Source organism: Oryza glaberrima, chromosome 7 (assembly GCF_000147395.1).
Source record: "Oryza glaberrima chromosome 7, OglaRS2, whole genome shotgun sequence".
NCBI lineage: Eukaryota > Viridiplantae > Streptophyta > Magnoliopsida > Poales > Poaceae > Oryza > Oryza glaberrima.
In genome coordinates, this window is record NC_068332.1 from 23,464,952 (window position 1) to 23,489,116 (window position 24,165).

General features: G+C 40.0%; 2 protein-coding genes and 1 non-coding gene across 3 annotated transcripts; 1 reads left to right on the forward strand and 2 right to left on the reverse strand.

Moving 5' to 3' along the window:
* Positions 1 to 14,677: 14,677 nt before the first annotated feature.
* LOC127778766 (IQ domain-containing protein IQM2-like) lies at positions 14,678 to 17,811 on the forward strand. The gene is made up of 10 exons (XM_052305385.1): positions 14,678 to 14,780; positions 14,900 to 15,302; positions 15,391 to 15,505; positions 15,624 to 15,689; positions 15,842 to 15,930; positions 16,040 to 16,130; positions 16,240 to 16,386; positions 16,483 to 16,575; positions 16,696 to 16,797; positions 16,904 to 17,811. Exons 2-10 carry the CDS (start codon positions 14,923 to 14,925, stop codon positions 17,576 to 17,578), a joined length of 1,758 nt encoding a protein of 585 aa, XP_052161345.1. The 5' UTR covers positions 14,678 to 14,780; positions 14,900 to 14,922; the 3' UTR covers positions 17,579 to 17,811.
* A 317-nt stretch (positions 17,812 to 18,128) lies between these two features.
* LOC127780969 (U5 spliceosomal RNA) lies at positions 18,129 to 18,247 on the reverse strand. The gene has a single exon (XR_008018861.1). It is a non-coding gene; the product is annotated as a U5 spliceosomal RNA (small nuclear RNA).
* A 690-nt stretch (positions 18,248 to 18,937) lies between these two features.
* LOC127778450 (DEAD-box ATP-dependent RNA helicase 36) lies at positions 18,938 to 23,059 on the reverse strand. Its single transcript, XM_052305055.1, has 6 exons — positions 22,221 to 23,059; positions 20,677 to 20,999; positions 20,141 to 20,344; positions 19,952 to 20,036; positions 19,454 to 19,552; positions 18,938 to 19,323 (listed from the first exon to the last, which is right to left on the reverse strand). The coding sequence occupies exons 1-6, from the start codon at positions 22,890 to 22,892 to the stop codon at positions 19,201 to 19,203; spliced, it is 1,506 nt and encodes a 501-aa protein (XP_052161015.1). The 5' UTR covers positions 22,893 to 23,059; the 3' UTR covers positions 18,938 to 19,200.
* Positions 23,060 to 24,165: the final 1,106 nt, after the last annotated feature.

A 24,165-nucleotide genomic window follows, 5' to 3' on the forward strand; every position in this document is an offset into this window, starting at 1 on the left:
CTCAGTATTATTCGGTTTTATAGTCAGTGGTTTAGAACGAAAGCAGTTCTAAAGAAACTCAGGCCATGTTCTTTTCTCCAATAAAAACTAGATAAGCTTTTGGATAAAAGTGGTACTTTTTTAAACTTTTTTTATAAAAAATGTTCGAAAATATAAGATTAATCTATTTTCAAAGTTTGTAATAATTAAAACTCAATTAATTATACGTTATTACCATCTTATTTTACGTGAAACACTTAATTTTTATATTTATTTTATTAGATTCAAACACCACTCAATATCATTCAGATTTTTCGGAGTACGGGCTACTCCGATGGGATTGAGACCACAATCACCATTGATGGCTGACAAGAGGCTAGCGGAAACTGGGCTTGGCAGCGTGTACGTCGCGGGCTGAGCAAGGCTGGCTGGGCCGAGTCGAGCGGTCACCCACAGCCACACTAGGCCCAGTTCCTCCGACCGCGGAGCGCAGCAGCGGCCGACCAGCAAAGCAACGCGCATCTACCATCTACAGTAGTTGTGAACAAAGGAGGCGCACGCACATGTGTTCCGTGGCAGCGAGCAAAGCCAAGGCGATGGGAGCTGTTCAGTTCAGCCACGGCCGGTGATGACTAGCGCGTACTCTATTTTGTCATGTGTAAGTACTCCCTCTGGTTCAAAATATTTAACACCGTTGACTTTTTAGCACATATTTTGACCGTTTGTCTTATTCAAAAGAATTTATGAAATATGTAAAACTATATGTGTACATGAAAGTACATTTAACAATGAATCAAATGATATGAAAAATAAATAATTACATAAATTTTTTAAATAAGACGTATGATCAAACACATACTAAAAGTTAATGGTGTCAAACATTTTTAAACTAAGGGAGTAGTAGCTAGCTAGTAATGTGAGCTGTAAACTAACCAAGCAAATTAAAAGACCGTGACCGACTGACCGCCATCTTGCAGGGCAACGCGAGCAAATATACTCCCTCCGTTTTGAAATGTTTGACACCGTTGACTTTTTAGCATATGTTTGACCGTTCGTCTTATTCAAAAACTTTTGTGAAATATATAAAATTACATGCCTACATAAAAATATATTTAACGATGAATCAAATGGTAGGAAAAGAATTAATAATTACTTAAATTTTTTAAATAAGACGAACGGTCAAACATATACTAAAAAGTCAACAACGTCAAACATTTCGAAACGGAGAGAGTACTACTACTGCCATATAATCCCTTGAATGGGCGTGCTGGCACACGGATCAAATTTTCTTGGCAAGAAGCAACAGTGTAGGCAGTATAAATAAATACTCCTATATAGTAGTATTAGTCGTCGTCGTCGTTGGTACAAAGTAGAATGGCAAAATACAGTTAGAGGGATGGCTTGTGCAAGTTGATGCATGGGCATGGCTTCTTATACCGAGTACTAGTAATTAACTTTTTTTTTCTTCTTTGCATAGAGCAAGTTTAATAGTTGAGCTAGCTCATACTAGAGCTAACATGTATTATAGATTAACTATAAGCTAAGTTGATTATATTTTTCTCTCCTTTTTTTCTCTTATTATAAATTTAATATAAATATTTTAAAGCATGTGTAAACCTAATTTTTTATAAGAGTCAGCACTTCTCATTTTTCTTTATCCCTTTCACATGAGTTTATAGTTGGTTTCTATCGATACGTATGCATCGATGCAACAAGAGACCAGGCAGCACACTGCAAAGCCTCGGCCGATCGAATAGCTTCGGCAAGTTGAAGGAAATGGATCTCTTCTGCATTCTGATCGAGCTTGGACTAGTGCAGGATGTTAGGCCAACGAAAAGGCATCCCAATTGTCAAACAAACCCACGGTCTACTACCATGCTAGTCGTAATGCTACTATATATATACTCCCTCTTTCCCTAAATATTTGACGCCGTTGGCTTTTTTAAATATATTTAACCATTCGTATTATTCAAAAACTTTTATGAAATATATAAAACTATATGTATACATAAAAGTATATCTAACAATGAATCAAATGATAAAAAAATAATTAATAATTACTTAAATTTTTTAAATAAGACGAATGGTCAAACATGTTTAAAAAAGTCAACGGCGTCAAACATTTAGGGATGGAGGGAGTACTTTGTATATAGGAGTATGTAGCCAGTACTGCGATGCCAAAGTTTACACTAGCTACTTTGTTTTTGACTTTCAATTGGATTCGCCTCTCTGACTAAAACTAAAATCAACGCCGGAATTCATGTCCCCCAAAGTCACATGTATCCTTCCACATGACAACTCGCATTGACATCGCATGGTGTAGACTTGCCTCGAGACCACACTACTTTTAGGATATGTTCTGTTTCCACACAAAAATTTTACACCATGTCACATCGAACATTTGAACACCTACATGAAGTATTAAATATAGGCTAAAAAATAATTAATTGCACATATTGCGACTAATTTGCGAGACGAATCTTTTAAGCCTAATTGCTATAGGATTTGATAATGTAGTGCTACGGTAAACAATTACTAATGACGGATTAATTAGGCTTAATAAATTCATCTCTCTGCTTATTGACGGATTATGTAATTAGTTTTTTTATTAGTGCTCGAACACCCCATACGACACCTTATATAATATCTGATGTGACACGCTAAAACTTTATACCGCTGGATCTAAACACCCCCTTAGTCTTTTACCAATAGCTTTCATCCCTAGAATGGTCCGTTCATAGTCTTTACCACTAAAAATTACTACCTCCCTTGCTTTACTTAACCTCTTCTTGATTAGACACCCCATCAGATAAAACTTTTTTCACGTAAGCATATCAGCCGAGAATTAAGACTATATATATTTGCGACTCCACACAATACGCGTGTTGACTTGGTTTAATTTGGATTAGATGAAATTAGGTTCCGTCCAATTCGAATCGTTTGGTTGGGGCATTAACATCGAATCCCTGATGCAAGATGATACCCTTCAGCTAGCACTATTTGGGTCACTGTCTGCAGTGTCAAATATACATATTGGTTGCTTCATGCGAATTTCTTCAGGCTATGCTCTCTTAATTGGATAGTCATTAATAATCAACTATAACCAAGCTTAGCTTCAGTTCACATTTCTTGGTAGTTTAGCAGTATGGCTCTCTCTGTTTGTCGGTGAAGCTGACGTTGCATGCAGAGAAAGAACGCTCTTCAGGTACACATCAGCTTTTGGTTTAAGCATTGAATTTTCTTTTCCTTTTGATGTGAATGATTGGTCTAGGAATGCTCCACGTTGCAACTTATCTGCTGATTAATTGGTTAATTCGTTGGGTCCCGGTTGCCACTTAAGACAGGTCACGACTTCTGTAATCCAAACCAACATGCATTCTACTTCAAAATGTATCATTCATAGGAGAACTTCATGCAAAAAAAAATAATAATAATAAATCAAAGTAGCCTTGAAGACAAATTTACGCGTACAGAGTATTTGAAATTCGGATGAGATAAAGTTTCCTAAAGTGTATATATATATATATGTGTAAGAAATGAAAATTGAGATGGCGTGTAGTTGTGGCTGCAAGCAGCAAGCATAATATAGTAGCAGAGTATACATGGATATATAGCGTGCTATGATTTGTATGGAGTATCTCACTACAGAGACCACCGTTACCGGATCAAGGATGATCAAATCAACCATATTAATTTCCCAAATAATACATGCATGGAATCATATAAAACTGCACATGTCAGTAGTCATCACACCGAAAGATCAGAGTACATATGGTGTGTGTGATTAGTTTAATTAGGACTTAAAAAAGGGCTAGTTAATGCTGCCAACAGCTGGAATTGTTGTTGGCCAAGCTGGAGTCTCTTCTACGTACACCTCCCATACAACTCTTTTAATTTTTTAAGTCAATCATACCAGTACATTTATAATGCAATGCAATTGCTTTCAGTTCATCGGTGTGGTGATTAATCATATCCAATAAACAGGTCATGCATGTATTTCATACAAAGGGAGGAATCCCATTTGACCCCCTCAATCCAATCCACATCTCTTTGCTTACCTACTCATATGGGATTTTATTTGTGTTTCTTTTTTGTGCCAAGTCAAAGGTTAGAGGTGAACTTTTAACCTAACTTCTTATAATGATATACATATATATATATATATATATGTGTGTGTGTGTGTGTGTGTGTGTGTGTGTGTGTGTGTGTGTGTGTGTGTATTAATTTGTGTACTGATGATGCATGGATCAGCAATGCAACATCAAGATCTTGGAACAGTGGATTGCTGATTGCTGTAGTAGCTGCCTTCCAAGCTGTCCTGTGGAGAGGTGGTAGCTAGGACTTGTTCTATCTGGACCTATGCAAACAACTTGGGCAAAATCATGATTTAGATTTGTTTTCTTTTACAAAGCTAGCTTGAGAAAGTTTGTTTTTGTCTAGTTGTGGACTAGATTTCATTCAGATGGATAGCTCCAATTCTTCAACAGAAACAGTAAGAGCAAAGTAGTACATATATACATACAAGTAATAGTACATCAACTGAGCTACTAATAAGAGCAAGTTCAATAGTATAGCCCACTACTAGCTCCAATTTATCTATAACCGATCTAATAGCCAATTCATACAATAGTTGCTTACTATACTATTAACATATGATCCCACCTGTCATACACATATTGTGTCTTGGAGTTCGTGCTGCAGCTGGCTACAGATATGTAGCCTGCTGCTTTTCTCTCTCATCTTTTATCTTATTAAAATATATTTATAGCTGGCTAATATTCCGCTATTGTACCTGCTCTAATACCACCACTACTACTACAGAAATATAGGTGCTACAGAGTTGGGCTTAAAGTGCCACAGAAATTGCTCAAAACAAATGGTTTGATCTCTCATAAGAAAATATAAGAACTTTAGAAGGAAGAGAGAGAGAGAGCGAAAAGTAAATAAACATAAGGTTAAATCTCTTGCTAAAATTCTAAAATATACTGTAGGGGTTTCCCCTCCATATTAACCCCCTTAAAAGAAATCCTCATACCAATCATAATGTATCGGAATTATTTATTTTCATTGATTTTTTTATATGCTATGTTTCTCAGCATTTGCTTGCTGGTTTTTAGAGTCGATTTTGAAACTTTTTCATTGTAGTATATTTTGTAGCATTGATTTTTAATAAATCAATAAGAGCACAAAAATAAAATATGACTTATAAGTTATTTTCATTGCTTCCTTCACATCTCCTGAGCAAATAATGGATTTCTTTTTCTCAAAAAGGAGCCCTTAATAAGGCATCTCCTGAGCATACTTGCCACCTCAGCCCTGCAGTTGGGGCAGAGCAGAGTAGGGAATGGAGTAATGAACAGTAATGCAGCAATTACTAATCTTCATGAGCGTGGTTCCACTGCATTGGCTGGATGAGCAAGAACCATGGCTGTCACACACTCTTGCGTCTCTGACACAAAAACATGATTCATTTGCGTTGGCATGTGATTAATTACTCCGTATTTAGTTTGTCAGGAATTTATTAATTTTGCAGCTAAGCTAGCGACCCAAACTCAAAGTGCCACACGTCCTCGGATCGTAGTGGTACGGTGGGTGGTACGATGATGGTGGAGTACATGCAAGTACTGCGGCGCTGTACGGTCCCCTCATGCGGCTTGACTGCTTCTCCTCTTCGATCTCTACTGCAGTGCAGACTCCTTGGATCCAAAGGAAAAACAGCTTGGATCTGCTGTTCTCCTCCTCCATCAGTTGTGTCTTGCATTTGCATTTGCATTTGCGTGCGCCCGGTCTGACTATCTGAGTACTAATTCCCGCCTTTTGACCACCGCACGCGTCGTCCGGCTTCTCAAGCTCTGAGTCTTCTGACCTTGCATCCACACGTGAAAGTTCTTAAATCTTTTTGGCTTTCTGCTAATCCTTCGGCGCCAAAAGCTATCAGAAAAATTTTCAAGAACGAAGCAAGGTTTCCTTAGACGATATGCAGGGTGGACATTATATCCACCGGTTTTAATTTCAATGTTTAAATGCTGTTAACTTTTAAACACATGTTTAACTATTTATCTCATTAAAATACATAACTACTATTTCTTTTTATTTGTTTTGTCATAAAAATACTTTAAGCATAACTTATGTTCCTGTATATTCACACAACTTTTAAATAAGATAAATGATCAAACATGTATTCAAAAGTTAACAATGCCAAACATTAAAAACTAGATGGAGTATAAATTCACAGTTTCATTGTTTACTCTTCAGCTTATTAGGTATAGCCAAAATTTGGATGTTAAATTTTAGTTTTAATTTTGATTTATTTTCATCGTAGTTTATTTTCAGCATTGTTTTCTAAATCGCTAAGTACCCATAATTTTTTTGTCACTAATAAGCATTACAGCTTATAATCAGCCGTGGGGAAAAAATGAGTCTGTTCATGTGCTCAAGATAAATAAGAAAAAGAGAATCTGTACCATTGAACTAGTCTAACAATTTATCGTCAACTTTAGCCCGTTCTATAACATGATACTTAGTTTTTCAGTTATTTCTACAATCTGCCATTATACGGGATATTTAAAAAAAATCTTATAAGATCTGTAATATATATATATATATATATATGAGTGTAGTAAATTAAATGATCTCACTAGAAATTTTTAAAAGTTAGGAATTCTTTGCTATCCCCTTTGCACAAGATAGCTATTTTTGTGTGACATATGAGAGTGAAATCACTTACAAAAGATAATAACCTAAAAATATTTTTTTGTAGGATATAAATTATGGTTTATATTAAAATCAACACAAAAAATATTCTGTGTAGCATATAACAAATAAATCATATACTTTTTTTAAAAAAATAGTATTGCAGAGATATAGAAACATATCACGAATTTCAATGTGATGTAAGGAGGATAATTTTTTTTATATTTTTTAAGCTTCCAATGGGATAAACTAGTTGTTAATTTTGTATGTCTATAAAGACATTTTGAATATTTTTATAAAAATAACTGTCTCAATAACATATACTCCTATATAATTTCTCAACTTAATGGCATATTATATAAAGGAAATAATTTATCCAGTAATGTAAACTCGGTATCATACAGTATATTTTCTCAAATAAAAAAAAAGAATGCATGTGAGGTTGTAGTGTAGAGTTAGTACTCACAAGCCACAAAACTATAATATCATGGAGAGTAAAAAAACAGAAATGAAATCTGAAGCAAAGGGAGACAAGTTAAAACGCAATCTTGGGCATGAGAGCCAGATTGGCCCCCAGGAAAATTAACGGCTACTGCGACGTGAAAGCAATAAACCCCTGTACCCACTGAAGATCCCCGAATCGCTCTGCATTCGTCGGCGCGGCCACCTGCAAGCAGTGCTCATCGCGGATCTTCTGCGCTCTATAAATTATGGCTGCAGATCGATCGATCGATCGATCGGTGGAGGCCACACGGAACGGCGTACTACTATACGTGTACGACAGTTTAAAACCCGGACCAATCACGCTGCACGGATACACAGCTCGACTGCATTTACGACGCATTATAGTATTGATCTACTACTGCCTGCCAGCTCCAATTTGATTTATTCATTTCACTCTAAATTTAGCTGGAGCACTTTAAATTTAGAGTTACAGATGTGGAGTTGAGACAAACAGTTTCAGTTCTATCTAAAATAAGAGCGAAGCTGAGTGAATCGCTCTCACAAAATAAAATGGAAAGATGGATCGGAGCTGTGTTTAAGCTGCTCCATAACTTTATTTCAAACCTAACTTTTTAAGCTAAATTTAAAAGTTTAAGCTTTAACTTAGCGGTTTAATTAGCACTGGTGTATATAAAGAGCATAATCAATCATTGCTGATACCGTGATACGATCCGTAGCATGGGACACAGTGCGTGCATGCATGCTGTTAGTTGCTCTCTTGACTCTTGACATCTCACCATCCAGCTCTCCTGGATCAGAGATGAAAAGGAATGATCAGCACATATCCATTAGTCCATCCATCTAGTGTGCATATTAATGCGTGGGTTTAATTCTGCATCTATCACTGTCAACCTAATCATTCATATATTGTTTGCAGCACAAGGCAGGATCACACCGCCCGCGCGCGCGTACGTGCACCAGCTTATTGTATCTGTGTTCTAACATGTAGTAGTGCAAGTTGTTTAGTTCATACTAAACATTTGCAAGTTGTTTAGTTCATATTAATGCATGTTAAAGGAAAAGATTATATTTCAGTTATTTCATTGGTCAAATTTGAAATTGTTTGAATTCTTCTCATAAGCATCTGATTAGCTGAAAATATCTGGTTTCCCATGCAATGAAATTAGTGTTGTATAAATGTTTGTATTGTCATGGAATTTAAATCATAAAAATACTTATATTTGGAGTGTGGAAGTTTATAGCTGCAGGTTCAGACATGCCTAGCTAGGTCGAGGCAGAAAACAAGCTTATAGCTAAGATTTGCTGCGGTTTTCTATGTCGCTTTGCAGTGGCAAGATATACACTTGCATAGGCTCTGTATAGTTCCTATACAAAAATTTTACATCATGTCACATCGAACATTTGAACACATGCATTAACTATTAAATATAGGCTAAAAAATAACTAATTGCACAGATTGTAACTAATTTACGAGACGAATCTTTTAAGCCTAATTGCTTCATGATTTGACAATGTGGTTCTACAGTAAACATTTGCGAATGACGGATTAATTAGGCTTAATAAATTTGTCTCGCTATTTATTGACGGATTATGTAATTAGTTTTTTTATTAGTACTTGAACACCCCATGCGACATCCTATATAATATTCAATGTGACATGACAAAACTTTACACCCTGAATCTAAACACCCCCATAGTATAATTATTCAGAAAAAAAATACAGTAACACTACTAGCTAGTATACAGCTAGCATAGGAAGCTTCCTAGAGAGTTTCTCGTCTAAATATATAAAAACTAATTCAAATATTTTGTGCAGGGCCGTGCGATCCAGTTGCATATGTACAGTTGTACCGTTTGTACGGTGGACGGATCGATCAGTTTCTCAGCACGCCGCATGATCCGTGAGCTGCACTAAACAATGCATCGCATGCTCGCCTAGCTGCTAATTTAGCTCAACTAATCCTGATTTTATATATACATACGAAGTGATGGTTAATTAACCAAGCTCAACTCAATAATATGCGCGCATGCATATGCTGCAGAAAATATTAGCTTGTGGCTACAACCTTACGTACGTAAGTGTCTCTCAGCTAATTAGTACTCTCTGTGTCATGCAGGATGCTGCTGATCAGATTATCAGCTGCTAATTAATCTATTTATACTCCCTCCTTCCTTAAATGTTTAACGCTGTTAACTTTTTTAAACATGTTTGACCGTTCGTCTTATTCAAAAACCTTTGTGAAATATGTAAAACTATATGTATACATAAAAGTATATTTAACAATAAATCAAATGATATGAAAAGAATTAATAATTACTTAAATTTTTTGAATAAGATGAACGGTCAAACATTTTTAAAAAAGTCAACGGCGTCAAAAATTTTGGGATGGAGGGAGTAGTTAACTAGATGAAACCAGGGCGTTGCTACGGAAGTTCTGTATAATAGTAGTATAAATAACATGTAAGATGGCTGGATGATGTAACTTTATTTACTTTATATGATTTTCATCTTTGATTGACCATTGAAAAAATTTATAAACAATTAAGATGACGTGGTTTATAACAATGTAAATCATTCAAAAGCAAAACTAATATGATGTTGCTCAATTAATAACAAAATAAAATGAAGGAAGATAATATATATTAACCATCTAAAGGCAAAACTAAAGTATAAAAGAAGAAAAGAATGAGATAATTTAAACCATAAATCAATTATTCAAGGACTAGAAATAATTGAAATGATATGATTTAACGAGAGAATAGAGATATAACACATTAACTATACCTAGTGAGGATGAACTTCGTAGATATATAAGAATTTGATTCGTTGGATATATAATTATTGGGTACTAATGGGAATCTTTAATTTCTTCTTGCTCGAACGATTCGTTGTGTTCCTCGATCGCGATCGTTTTTTTTTTCAGGGGGCCATGCATGCATTGTGTCTCTGATTCTGGGGTATGGGTAGTTGATTAGGCGTCTTACTAGCCAGCAATCGTTGCTCCATGGCTGGGTAACACACTAGCAGAACATTACGTATGGTACATCATCATATGCATCTTTAATTTGCATATGACCTCTATTATTTTGCTGTTTAGTCAGCGCTTAGTATAATTTGTCTGCTTAATTATATGATTATATCTGTACACATGTACGGGAGCATAGTGTGTACGTGCAACTAATTATACAGTTTAGTCGTTTAGATGAATTAATGGTGTTGTTAGAGAGTGTGACTGATCTGACCATAATGCAAGCATATGTACACGAGCGTTGTGAGTATGACCGATGATCCGATCAATCATCAGTGGAAATGATCGATCTCTATCAGCTATAATCAATAGTGTGTTGAACTATTTTGATGAAGTGATGAAGCATATGCAGTACACCTAGCTAACTTATCCTGGTCCTCCTCCTGCGGTCAAATCATATATATGCCATTCAATTCGCCGCATCTAAATCGGATTCATTCCGGTCTTGGCTTACACATAAACAGCGATATGCGAGACGAGTGAATTTTGCATGTATATATATGAATTGTTTGAGGAATGGAAACCATTTCATTAGCGCGCGCGGTACGCTCTATCGAGCACATAGACAATGCGGTTTTTGAAAAACTTTATGGATTTTCATGGCTCGAGATGACATCCCTCTTGTTTTATGCATGTTACCGAAATAGTTAATACTTTTTTAAAAAAATAGATTAATATGATATATATGATTCCACAAACATGTAATGTTAATTAAATTTAATTTCTACACAAATTAAACTAAAACTAGTACAAAGTATATTCATAATTATAGGCTTTATTTTGTTACAACTTATAGAAGTTGACTTTAAAATTATATATTTACGGAGTAGCGATAAATCTTATATTATTTTATTTGGTCAATTTGTTTTCAATCTTTTAATAATTATTCAAGTGACAAGTAAGAAATGAGAGAATGTCCTCGAGAAATGAAAACATTCATATGATTTTATTAGAGAACTTTAGAATTCATTTTTAAAATTTATAATATTTAATTAATTTATTTGTATCTCAAATTATTCGACTATTCATTGGAAAAAAAACACCAATAGCTCCAAGCATGTATTTGGTCTATGCAGTCTCTGTGCGTGCGTATTTACCTACTACTTTCATCCAAAAATAACTTTATTTTCACTCATATCCCACACGTATCAATAGAAAAACAAAAGCACTAAAATATCCTCTAAAAATTGTCAAATTTCAATTTAATTGTTCCTACTTTATCTAACTCAATTGCACTTTATCTCTATTTCTACAAATTTAAATAAACATGGTTGTTCAAAAACTAATTTATTTTAAGATAAATAAGAGGGATAAAGATATTTTATTTTGGTAGGGGGGAAACTACCACTGCATGTACCCCGTTATTATTGCACGTACGCGGGTTCACCAGGCCCCGACCGGCTGTAAGCAGGGGGGCAGGGGGGAGCAGTAGATCGCCGACCAGTGAAAAGAAAGATTCGATCTTCTCGAGGGAATTCAGGATTTGGCCGGAGGCGGCGGCGCCGCCGGGTGCGGTGGTCGTCGTCGTCGCAGCGATTACCCACGCGGCAGTCGGCGCGCGCACGCACGCACGTACGTACGTGTGTATGTACTTCCTCCGTTCCACGGAAAATAAATCAAAAATTAAACTTGACATATTCTAAAACAACGAATCTGAATAGATAAATACTCAGATTCGTTATACGTACACATTCAGTATTAAGGCTGCGTTCCCAACCCTCGCTCCCTGGTACGGAAAACGGAGCAGTGATTAGCACGTGATTAATTAAGTGCATTTATTATTTTTTAAAAAATGGATTAATATAATTTTTTGAGCAACTTTCATATATAATTTTTTTAAAAAAACATACTCCCTCCGTACTCATAAAGGAAATCATTTAGGACAATGTTTAAGTCAAACCTTGGGAATATAAATTATGAATAACTCTCAAGTTGTTGAGTTTGAAAATATAAAAATTATATGAATAGATTTGTCTTGGAAAATACTTTCATAAAAGTAACATATATCACTTTTCAATAAATATTTTTATAGAAACAAGATGTCAAAGTTGTGTTTTGGAGACCATGTCGCTGTCCAAAACGACTTCCTTTACGAGTACGGAGTCGTACCGTTTAGCAGTTTAAAAAGCGTGCGTGCGGAAAACAAGGAAGAGAATTCTATGCCGGGACTAAAGATCATATATGCCCGCTGTAGCCACCAATCGGGACTATTGTGGATTTCGGCCGACCGATCAAAGATGATTTCTCCACCAGTGTAAGTTGAAAATCTTTGATATCAAAAGCAGTCTAAGTTAATTTTTTATGGGACGAAAAGAGTATATGTGTAAGGTGGACAGAAAATTAATCTCAAAACTAGCCCGGGTATAGAGGATTTAGCCGGCGCCACATTCCATCATCGTCCGTCGACAATGTCAAACAAATTCAGGCAGGAAGAAGCAGCAGTTTGATTTGCAGATGGATGGAAGGGATCCATATCAGACGGCCGGTGTGTGTGTGTGTGTGACGTACTGCCAGACTGTCGCTGCCCGAATCATCGTGTACCCATCCCATCCCATCCATGCGCCGATCCATCCATCCAACAGCTGCACACACATCTCCACATGCGTCATGCGTGCGGTTGACTATAGAGGTCCCCTGCGCGTTGAGACGGTAACCTAATGCTTTTGCTTGCGCCCGTTCCGGTGAACATTGCTGTCTCTGCACCCACGACTCTCTCTCTCTCTCTCTCTCTCTCTCTCTCTCTCTCTCTCTCTCTCTCTCCCTCCGGCTATAGAAATACTCTACTCTCTCCGTATTTCATATGCTTCGTGTCAAACATTTGAGCGGCGAACATAAACATCTTTTCGAATATTTCAGTTGGGTATATGAAAATTTTAAAACGATACCAGTATCCAAAATGGATATCACAAATATCACATATATATTTTTCAGATCCAATAATGGTTTCCAAATTTTCAGTACAATGTGGTTTACACTGCATATTTTCCTAACTAATCTGCCAAGCTAAGTTGCTTACAGACATATAGGGATAATGGTGGGCATTCAGTCAGAGCAAAAATTTTGGTCTTTCGATCAGTTCGTTCATTGAAAAATGAAAACCAAATAATAGTGTAAAATTATCAAGACCGGTAAATTTGGTCTCGGTCTGGTCTCGGTCATGACCGAAATAATCAGAAGACAAACTAAGAAAATCCTCATAAAACCACATGAAAATCATCCAAAAAAATCAGAGAGGATTGGAGGCTAGGTCGCATTCTCAGTCAATAGCCCCTCAGCTAATCTCCAATTATCGTCGTCGTTGCTTGCGTCCTTCTGCTCCGCTGTCGCTAGAGGGGAGGGAAAGCCACCAGCATAAGTGCGACGCGGTGAGGGGAGGGAAGGCCGAAGTGGATGACTAAAGGGGGAGTCGGAGGCGGGCTATATGGTGGTGGCACGGTGCGAGCCTGCGAGGAGGAGGCACAAGCATGACACGGTGCGAGGAGGGATGCGCGAGCGCGGTGCGAGGAGGAGCCGTGAGCACAGTGGCGTTGAAGCGCCGTGGGGTTTGTTGAAAAGGGAAGGGGTAGGAAATTAGGTTTTCTTCGCTTAGAGGGTATTTCAGTTGTCCAGTTAACCAAAACCCATGACCAAATTAACCAAATAAATTACAGTTACTTTAGTATGAAGACCGAATTTATGACCAAAATTCTTGGTCTTGGTTAGTTCGGTTCGATCTTTTTCTGCCCACCCTTAGTAAACGATATAACCAGGAGTAGGGTAGCTAGATCTAGAGCCATATTCCTAGCCCTAAATACTTATTGAAATAACACTAAATTTAAAAAGTTTAGAAGAAAAACAACAAACCTATAAAAATTACATCAGTTGAGTGCTGGTTCGAGAAACTTTTAGTGCCCCTTTGATTTGGAGGAAAAACATAGGAATTTTGGAGGATTTCAATTCTATAGGAAAATTTCCTATGAAGCCCTTTAAAACAAAGGATTGAATCCTATCCAATCCTTTGAAATTACTATGGAATGGACAATCCTATAGAGATTTTGGAGTAAATTTAGCAAGAGCTCCAACCTCCTGAAAATTTTCCTTTAAGTCTATCTCTTTCATCAAAGGAATAATTCCTTTGTTCTTCGTGCGGTTGAATCAAACGGTCTGTGTTTTTCCAATCCATATACAATCAAACGGTCATCAAACGGCCCTACCACGGCATACAGATACAGTCGAGCTTCAGGGGCTCAGGGCTTCCAGCTAACCAGCCAGGCTCACCTGCTCTTTACACGCTGAGTCCGAGACGGGTCAGCGTCGCCACCGCCACCGCGCGCAACACGAGCGCGCCACGTGTACCGCTGGATCTTCGCGCATACGGACCAGTACTACGCTTTTCCGCATCCGATGGCGCCCCGGGTGGGTCCCACCACCCCCCGACTACTCGGTCTCTCTCTCTCTCTCTCGCCGCCGACTCGCCTCACCCGCCGCTATATATATTGCCCCTCGCCTCCCCCCTGCCACCTTGTCTACTTACCTCATCTCATCTCACACCAAAAACAACCAATCCAAAGTTCCAAACCACCACGACGACGACGAGCTAGTTGTTAGCTACACCGATTTGGTGCCAGCGACAAGGTGAGTGAGCGTTGAAATGTTGCTGTTCGTGGTGATTGGATTGGAATGGTTTCTTGTTCTTGGTTGTTTTGGGTGTCGAGGATGATATTTTGGTTGGTTTGGTTTGGTTTGGTTTTCAGAGAAGATTTTTTGGATTGAGGTGATGGGGGTGCTCTTCTCGTGCCCGGTGGACGATGAGACCGCGGCGGTGGAGGACGCCGCTCCGGTGGCGGAGCAGGCGGTGCTGAAGGCGTCGCTGGGCTCCGGGGGGAGGCTGCGGATCGAGGGGTCGCTGAGCTTCAAGACGAGGGAGCAGCAGAGTCTCCAGGTGGAGACCAAGATCCCCGCCGTCACCTCGCCGCGCGCCGCGCCGGCGCCGATGCCGAGGGAGCTCCTCCGCACGCGCTTCGCTGATGCCGCCGCCGCCGCCGCGCCGGAGAGCCCCAAGCACGAGGCCGCGGCGGTGACGCTGCAGAAGGTGTACAAGAGCTTCCGCACCCGCCGCCGCCTCGCCGACTGCGCCGTCCTCGTCGAGCAGAGCTGGTGCGCCCCCCTCCCCCCAACCAAATCAGAAACCTCGCCGCCGCCGCCGCCGCCGCCATTGCTGATCCGCCGCGTGTGGAATTCGCAGGTGGAAGCTGCTGGATTTCGCGCTGCTGAAGAGGAGCTCGGTGTCCTTCTTTGACATCGAGAAGCAAGAATCCGCGGTGTCCAAGTGGGCAAGGGCAAGAACACGAGCAGCCAAGGTGAGAGCATTTCATGGTTTCACACCTCAATTTGTTTATTGCAAATCTTGGTCAATGGCCAGCTCTTCCTCTCGTTTTATTTCAGCTCAATTAATTTCTGATTTCCACCCAAATTCAGGTTGGAAAGGGGTTGTCCAAGGATGATAAGGCTCAGAAACTCGCATTGCAGCACTGGCTTGAAGCTGTAAGTCGTCTTCTTTTTTTACAGATACTGTAAAAATATATATATATATATATATATATATATATATATATATATATATATATATATATATATATATATATATATATGTTGTGTGAAGCATGTGCTAATGGTGCTTAAATTCTGATGAACAGATTGACCCGAGGCACCGGTATGGACATAATCTTCACTACTACTATGACTGCTGGCTGCAGTGCGAAAGCAAGGAGCCATTCTTCTACTGGTGAGTGATATAATAAACTGAATAACTCACCTTGAATTTTTTAGCCTCTGAAGTTTTTGATCAGTCACTGAAATCTGAAGTTGTAATTACCTTGTTTTGGCTCTTTCAGGCTTGATGTTGGAGAAGGCAAGGAGATTAATCTTGAAGACCGGTGCCCGAGATGGAAGCTTCTAAGCCAGTGCATCAAATACCTTGGTCCCGTAAGTGTTTGCAACTTTTCAGTCAATCTACAGGGTTTATCTAAACTGCTGCATCAATCATAAGTACGTATATTCAGGACTAATGAAGTAAAAAATTGAATGCGTGCAGCAAGAAAGAGAAGACTACGAGGTTGTGATTGAGGATGGCAAGTTCATGTACAAGAACAGCCGGGAAATCCTTGACACATCTGGAGGGCCAAGAGATGACAAATGGATCTTTGTTCTGAGCACATCCAAGAATCTGTATGTTGGTCAGGTAAATAATGCAGATACCCTCATGCTGCCAACAAGCTGCAGTTGCCTTCTGTGAAATGGTTCATCATGTAACATTGCCCATGAATCTCTATTGCAGAAGAAAAAGGGCAAATTTCAGCATTCCAGCTTCCTCGCTGGCGGCGCAACGTCTGCTGCTGGCCGACTAGTTGTCGAAGATGGAACACTGAAGGTAATTGATGATCTCCTCCTAAGCATCTACAGTCTTGTAGTATTTTAGAACAATTTTGCATCATCTGGTATAGATTTGTCAAACATAATGCTGATGCAATCTTGTGATTGTTCTTGACAGGCAATCTGGCCTCACAGCGGGCACTACCGCCCGACAGAGGAGAACTTCCAGGAGTTCCAGGGCTTCCTCAAGGACAACAATGTCGACCTCACTGATGTCAAGGTGAGCATGCGTATGCTGATTGCTGAAACCACTGACATTGAAATGAGATGCCACCAATTGCTTCAAGATTGCATTCTGAAGTTTAACACTTCCAATTCTGTTGCAGATGAGCCCAACTGAAGAGGATGAGGAGTTCTGGAGCAGGCTGAGGAGTATCCCTTCTGACCGGTGCGCCGATGCCGCTGACAACACTGAAGAAGAGATGAACTCTTCTGAACAAACTGTCAATTGCCAAACGTCTGAAGCCACTGAAACCCCAACTGAAGAGATCTCATCACAACACATCCAAGAAACAATCAACAATCCTAGCACAACTCTGCCAAGGGTGGCTTCATCAGAAGGCCCCGCGACATCGAATGCCGGCGACAACGGCTCGTCTGAAGAAGGAGGAGAAGATCATCATCGTCAGGAAGAGGGCGATGAGCCATCATCGCCGTCGTCGTCGTCGTCTGTGCCGAGGGAGAAGATCCTTGAGAGGATCAACTCCAAGAAGGAGGCCAAGTCGTACCAGCTGGGGAAGCAGCTGTCGTTCAAGTGGACCACCGGCGCCGGGCCACGGATCGTGTGCGTCAGGGACTACCCGTCGGAGCTGCAGCTCCGGGCGCTGGAGCAGGTGCACCTGTCGCCGAGGAGCGCCGCCGCCGCCGCCGGCGGCAGGCCGTCGTCCCGGTTCGCGTCGCCGCAGAGGTCAAGCAGCCCGATGGCGAGAGGGTGCAGCGAGCCATTGACGCCGAGAGAGGCATTCCGCTCGCATCTGCAGCAGGGAGTGCTGATCAGGTGAACTGATCATCGCTGGATGGGGAGTGGAAAATTGTGATGATACAATTCACCTGTTCTTTGCCTTGAACAGGGTGATGATACAAATTGTGCATAGAAAGAATAAGGGGTGGGGGTAAAGAAAATCCTACCCATGTAGATCTTGTAGTAGAGTCTCAAAAAAGAGATCTTGTAGCAAGAGTGATATACACAAATCAAAGCAAATCAATACAAATTCTTTCATTCTTTGTTCTTAAATAGCACAATATTCTGACTGAAGCGAATGTTTCACAATAGTACCATTTGTACTAAAAACACTAGCAGCAAAATTGGTTTTGACAATTTCGTACTAGTTTTCCAATTTTTGAAAATAACAACACCTGGAGGAGAAAATTTCAAATCACACGAATATACAACTAGAACTTGAGAAACATTTCAACTCACAGAATTGAAACCCATGATAATTTAAGAGAATAACAGGAGTTAAAAATTCCGAATTGTAGCCGATACCAAAATTTTAAAGTTCAAAATTCCGAATTGTAGCTAATACCAAAATTTTAATTTCTGAATTGTGGGGCCCTCTCTGAGAGAGGGCGCCCTCCAAAAATTAGCGTATGCTGCTTAATGTGGCGCGCACACGGTATTCTTTAGTAAAAGGCGAAAGAATAGTTCGCTTTGTGCTCACCACGCAGCTGCGTGCCTTTCAACCGTAGCCCGCCGCCCTCTTATATAGCCGAGCTCACTGCCCCCTCCGACCTAGCCAGGCGAGGTGGTACTAAACTCGAGTAAACCACGCGCTTCGGCGCTTCACACCCACTACCACTAGGCCACTACCACCACCAGCCCAGCTCACCAAGGAAAGCCCAAGAGCTCTTGTGGGCTTCCAGCCTTTCACGCGTTCAGGCCCACGCGCTTTGTGTGCAACACGTCTACACTCCACAGTTCCACACCAGTATCAGATGGAAAGGCTTCTGGAAGCCTTACATTTTCTTCCCAAATACCATACCTCTGACGCAATTTAGGAGTTGTTTGGTTTATTGTCCTCTAAAAATTATTGGTAGCATTAAAATCTAAGCAAGTTATAGCACTACCGATGTTTTTTGATAGGGTAGCAATTATAAATATTGGCGTTTGCATTGTTGTCAATTAGGAGGTAAATTTTATATTATAGTGAAGAAAGTTCTAAAATCATGCCAAATTAAATATGGGCATTACTAACCATTTGGCTTCAAACCAAACTAGAACATTTACTATTCAAATTACCATGGTATGTTTTGGCATCAATCCGAGACAGCCCTTATAACCAGACTTTAGCTATTTTAAAAATAAAGTTCATAAATTCAAAAACATATCATACTATCGAGTGCACTTTCGTTCATCAAAATTTGATACTTAAAGGTTATTAGCCGTTAAGCTGAAATAAAGTAAGTCACTGGTCAATGGTGACAAATACCAAGTGCCACTGGTAAAGACCAGTAGTACATTTGATTTGAGAGATCTAGTGATTACATGTGATTGCACCTACCTACTCAATATTACATCCATCGCTACAAAATTTCATTTCACCGTTTCTTTCTGTGATCAACACAGGAGAGGAATCGTCGAGACGATGTCAAGAGCACAAGCCAAACCATTTTATAGCCAGCTTCACTCATCGTGTTTCCGCTTTCTTTCTTGAGCTCTTTTCTTCTGTTCTTTTCTGGCTTGTACCTTGTCTTCATGGCCCTCATCTGCCATCTTCATATTCGCAAGACGCCTCGCTTTGAATACCTGTATCATATGGACAGTTAATAGTTGAGTAAAACTCAGTTATCATGAGAAAAAAAAAAGATGCAGTAATAGGTCAGACAATACTAATCTAGATGCAAAACGAAAAACAAGAGAAGACTTCCTGTCACACCTTTGTAGCATCTTTATTGACATCTCTCATCTCGCCATCATATGCACCTAATTGCTTCCCCACAACATCCTCTATCTCATGTAACAGACGTATATCTCTCTGCAAAGACATCAATGTCAGTATGCAAGTTCCATTAAGAACTGGGAGGTTGCAAAACTATGGAAAGGAAACCAAGCAATGTAAATGCACTACTGCCATGTAAAATTTCTGATTTGATTACTTCTAATATTCATGAGTCAGTATAAGATAGTTTGTTGGTAGCTACAATCCATACTACACAGACTAAGATTTCTGAGTCATTAGTGAGCATGCTTCGGTTAGTATACTTTTCCATTGAATTTTTTTTTCTAATTTCAGTTTTCTTTACAGAAAGTTCCTAGCCCGTATTTTTTTTATCAATAAATACACACTAAATTGCAATCATAGATATGAAGAAATAAGGGGAAAACAGGATGGTTGCATCAGAAAAGAACATTATCTGAACTCAAGCATACAGACCTGGGTTGTGATAAAGCTTATCGAGAGCCCTCCCCTAGTAGCTCTTGCAGTTCGTCCAACTCTATGGATGTAATCTCGTGGGTACCTACAATAAGTAATCCAACATGCACCCACCAGGCATTAGCATTCGTCAAAATACATCAACAAGGTGTACGAAGTGATTATTGCATATAAAGCTAGTTTAAGCACCTTGGAACGTCATAGTTGATAACAAGATCAACTGTTTGGATATCCAAACCACGACTGGCTACATCAGTAGCAAGCAAAACTGGAACCTTACTGGATTTGAAATTATGCAATGCTGCCAGCCTTCTCGACTGAGGCTTATGAGAGTGCAAGGAAACAGCAGGATGACCAAGCTCTTCCAACAGAAAATCCAAATATTGGCATGTCCTGTGCAACAATAGATTTAAGTTAAGTTAACATCACAAGAAAGGATTGAACTTTAAATGGACAACAAATGATAATCACAGAAGGGGCATACATCAAGGATGCAGAGGCTACATAAATCTTTATCTAAAAAAAAGAGGCTACATAAAACTTGTGTGGAGGTGCATACAATAAAAAGTCATTTTCCACACATTTGTGATAGGACATGATTTAATAAAGGTTAACCAATATACAGGGAAAAAAAATAAAACAAGAGATGTCTTTGAGAGATAACAGTTCTAAACCCTGTGCAACTACCCAAAGATCAGATGATTTATTGTGTAGGAGAGGTATACCTGCAGGTTGAGACAAACACAATCACCGAACGTATATTGTCTTCGTTCATTTTTGACAGAAGATAGAAAAGATAGAGCTCTTTAGCATCAGGAGGTACATGGATATACAGCTGCTTTAAGGTATCAACCGTTTTGAACCCTTCATATGCCTCAAAAAAGTATGAATTGTTGCCAGAAAGCTCAAGCAAAGATCGCAGGTTGTCTGAAATTGTTGCTGAGAACAAAAAAGTTTGGCGCTTCTTTGGTAAAGAGCCAAATATCACTCGCAGGTCCTCCTCAAAATTGATATCTAAAACTCTATCTGCCTCATCCAACACAAGGAACTGTGACAGAAAATATAATACAAGTTAGTTATCTGAAACTAGCACAGTAGGACTGTAAGAGTATGGAAAACACAGTGCACCTTAATAATCTGAAACTTGCAGCAGTGCAAATACGGAACATTGTTAGGTAAATCTATAGAGCAATAAACACAGATAATTCAGATAGGCACACCCCTCAACACTTGCTCATAATTCCATATCCAAAAGGCTTGTTTGGTTGGGACCATAGGAGGGAACTGAAGTGAGGGAATGGGAATCAAGGTGCGATAAGGATTAGGAACTTGAGGGTCCAAGTCCCGTCCTTTTACACCCATGCACAAGGTGTTTAAGATATATCCCTTCATCATAATTACATGAGGATTTCTTAAATGCTACTACCTCCATCCTAAAATATAAGGATTTTTAGAGTTGGACATGGTTATTAAGAAAGTTGGTATAATTAAATGGAAGAAGGCTATGATTGGATGAGAAGTGGAGGTAGGTGAGAAAATTGAATGGTGGAGGGTTGTGATTGGTTGGGAAGAGAATGTTGGTGAAGAAGTTGTTATAGTATTTTGGAACAAATCCTAAAAGCTAAAAGTTGTTATATTTTGGGACGGAGGGAGTATAAATTTATCTCTCGCATTTTTCCCATCCCTTCCGGCTTCCGCCAAACAAGAGAATAGACTACAAATCAAATTTCTATGGCCGAACCCACCAGAAATTCGTAACTATGAACTCATATTTCCCTGCTCAATTGTTATCAAACATTACCTTCTAATTTCTATGTTCTATGCAACCGATCTGATACCACAAACATGAGCACGCACGATAACTTGCTCATTTTTTCTGTGATAGCATATCAGTACTATAAGAAACAAATGGAAGTCTTAGCTTCTGCCCAGAACTCCACATGTAACCAAACAATATGTTTCCATGTGACTATTTTTTCACCACCACCAAGGAACCATTTCAGGCATACATCAACTGATCACTAAAAACATCCTTCTGTTCATATGACCACTTGATTTGAGAACACAGAAACTACAATTCTTACACCACTACCCAACAGATAATTTCTCGAAACTAAAATACCGTTCTGTTCGGCTCTCGTACCATAAATCTCTCAAAAAACTATGTGTTTCCAGCAACAGAAAATGTACATACAGGGTTAAGAGAAGCAATGAAGAACGAGTAAAATCCTCCAGATTACAGCTGAAGGAGATAAGTTTAGGTGCCAACCTTGGTGCGAGCGAAGACTTTGGCGAGGTCGGGGTCGTCGTTGATGAGCGTGGCGATGCGGCCGGGGGTGGCGACGACGACGTGCGGCCGGCGCGCGAGGCCCTTGGCCTGCCCGAGCGAGTCGAACCCGCCGATGGCCGCGAGGCACCTGAGCCCCAGCGGCGCGCCGAGCGCGCGGAACTGCTCGGCGAGCTGCGCCGCCAGCTCCCGCGTGGGCGCGAGCGCGAGCGCCGCGACGCCGTAGGGGTCCTCGCCGAGGCGGTGGAGGATGGGCAGCGCGAACGCGGCCGTCTTCCCGCTCCCCGTCTCCGCGATCCCCAGCACGTCCCTCCCCTCGAGCGCCCGCGGGATGCACCGCCGCTGCACCGCCGTGGGGACCCGCATCCCCAGCGAATCGCACACGTCGACCAGCCACTGCGACAGGCCGAGCTCCGCGAAGGTGGAGGGCACCGCGGCAGCGGCAGCATCATCGCCGGCGTGCTCGGTCACGGCGGCGGCGGAGGCCTCGTCGGAGTCGCGGAGGTCGGGCTCGATGGCGGGGGAGGGGCTAGGGTTTGGGGGTTCTTCTGGCTGGGTATGGACTTGGGGCTCGGCTTCCTGCTTGGGTTTCTTCTTGCTGGACTTGGGCTTGGAGAAGAGGAGGAAGGGGCGGGCTTCGCCGTCGACCTCCATTGCTCGCGAGCTTCGCGGCGGCGGCGGCGGCGGCGGAAGGGTTTCGGTGAGGGGAGGAAGCGAAGCTCGCAGCGTGAGGGGACACGCCCGCTAGATTGGGTTGATCCTAGCCCTTCGGTTCAAATCTGACGCTTCACAGAAGCAAACAGGACAGGACACAACGTTGGGTCGCTCGCTCTACTCCCTTCTTACGTTCTCGCGTTCCATGTTCGGTGTACTTCGTTTTATATTATAAGACTTTTCGCGTTCATATACCCTTCCGTTTCAAAATATTTAACGCCGTTAATTTTTTTAAGTACGTGTTTGACCATTCGTCTTATTAAAAAAATTAAATAATTATTTATTCTTTTCATATCATTTGATTCATTGTTAAATATACTTTCATGTACACGTATAGTTTTACATATTTCAAGAATTTTTTTTAATAAGACGAACAGTCAAACATGTGCTAAAAAGTCAACGGTGTCAAATATTTTAAAATGAAGGGAGTATGTGTTAACATCCATATATATATATTAACATCCATATGAATATGAAGAAAGACTTATAACCTGAAACGGAGGAAATATTATTTAAAAAACTTATATAAAAATTAAAAAATAAGTTTCATGCTTATCATCTAATAACAATAAAAATACTGATAAAAAAATTCAAATAAAACGGAAAGTTAAACATTAGAAACGGAAATCTACAATTACACTTAAATGGGTCAGAGGAGTACTGACCAACTTGACACGGGATAAAAAAATGCTTTGCCATAGTATAAAAAAAATTACAATGATCTTGCAGACATACTTATTTGCGTACACTAACAAAACCAAAAATTTGGTAACAGAACTGCAAGGAACACGTTAAAAATTTCCAAAGACAATGGCAGTAGTAGTACCAAGGGTGTGTTTAGTTCACACCAAAATTAGCAGTTTGATTGAAATTAGAACGATGTGACGGAAAAGTTGGAAGTTTGTGTGTGTAGAAAAGTTTTGATGTGATGGAAAAGTTGGAAGTTTGAAGAAAAAGTTTATACCTAAACTCGGCCCAAGTAGATATCCATTTTCCTTGTTTGCCAGTCTAAAGATTTCAATAAGGCCAAGTTTACTTCTAAACTATTTCTTCAAACTTTCAACTTTTTTATCACATCAAAACTTTTCTACACACATAAACTTCCAACTTTTCCGTCACATCGTTCCAATTTCAACCAAACTTATAATTTTGGCGTGAACTAAACACACCCTAAATAACTTTGCGCTAGCAGGTTGTCTGAACTGTGCCCATC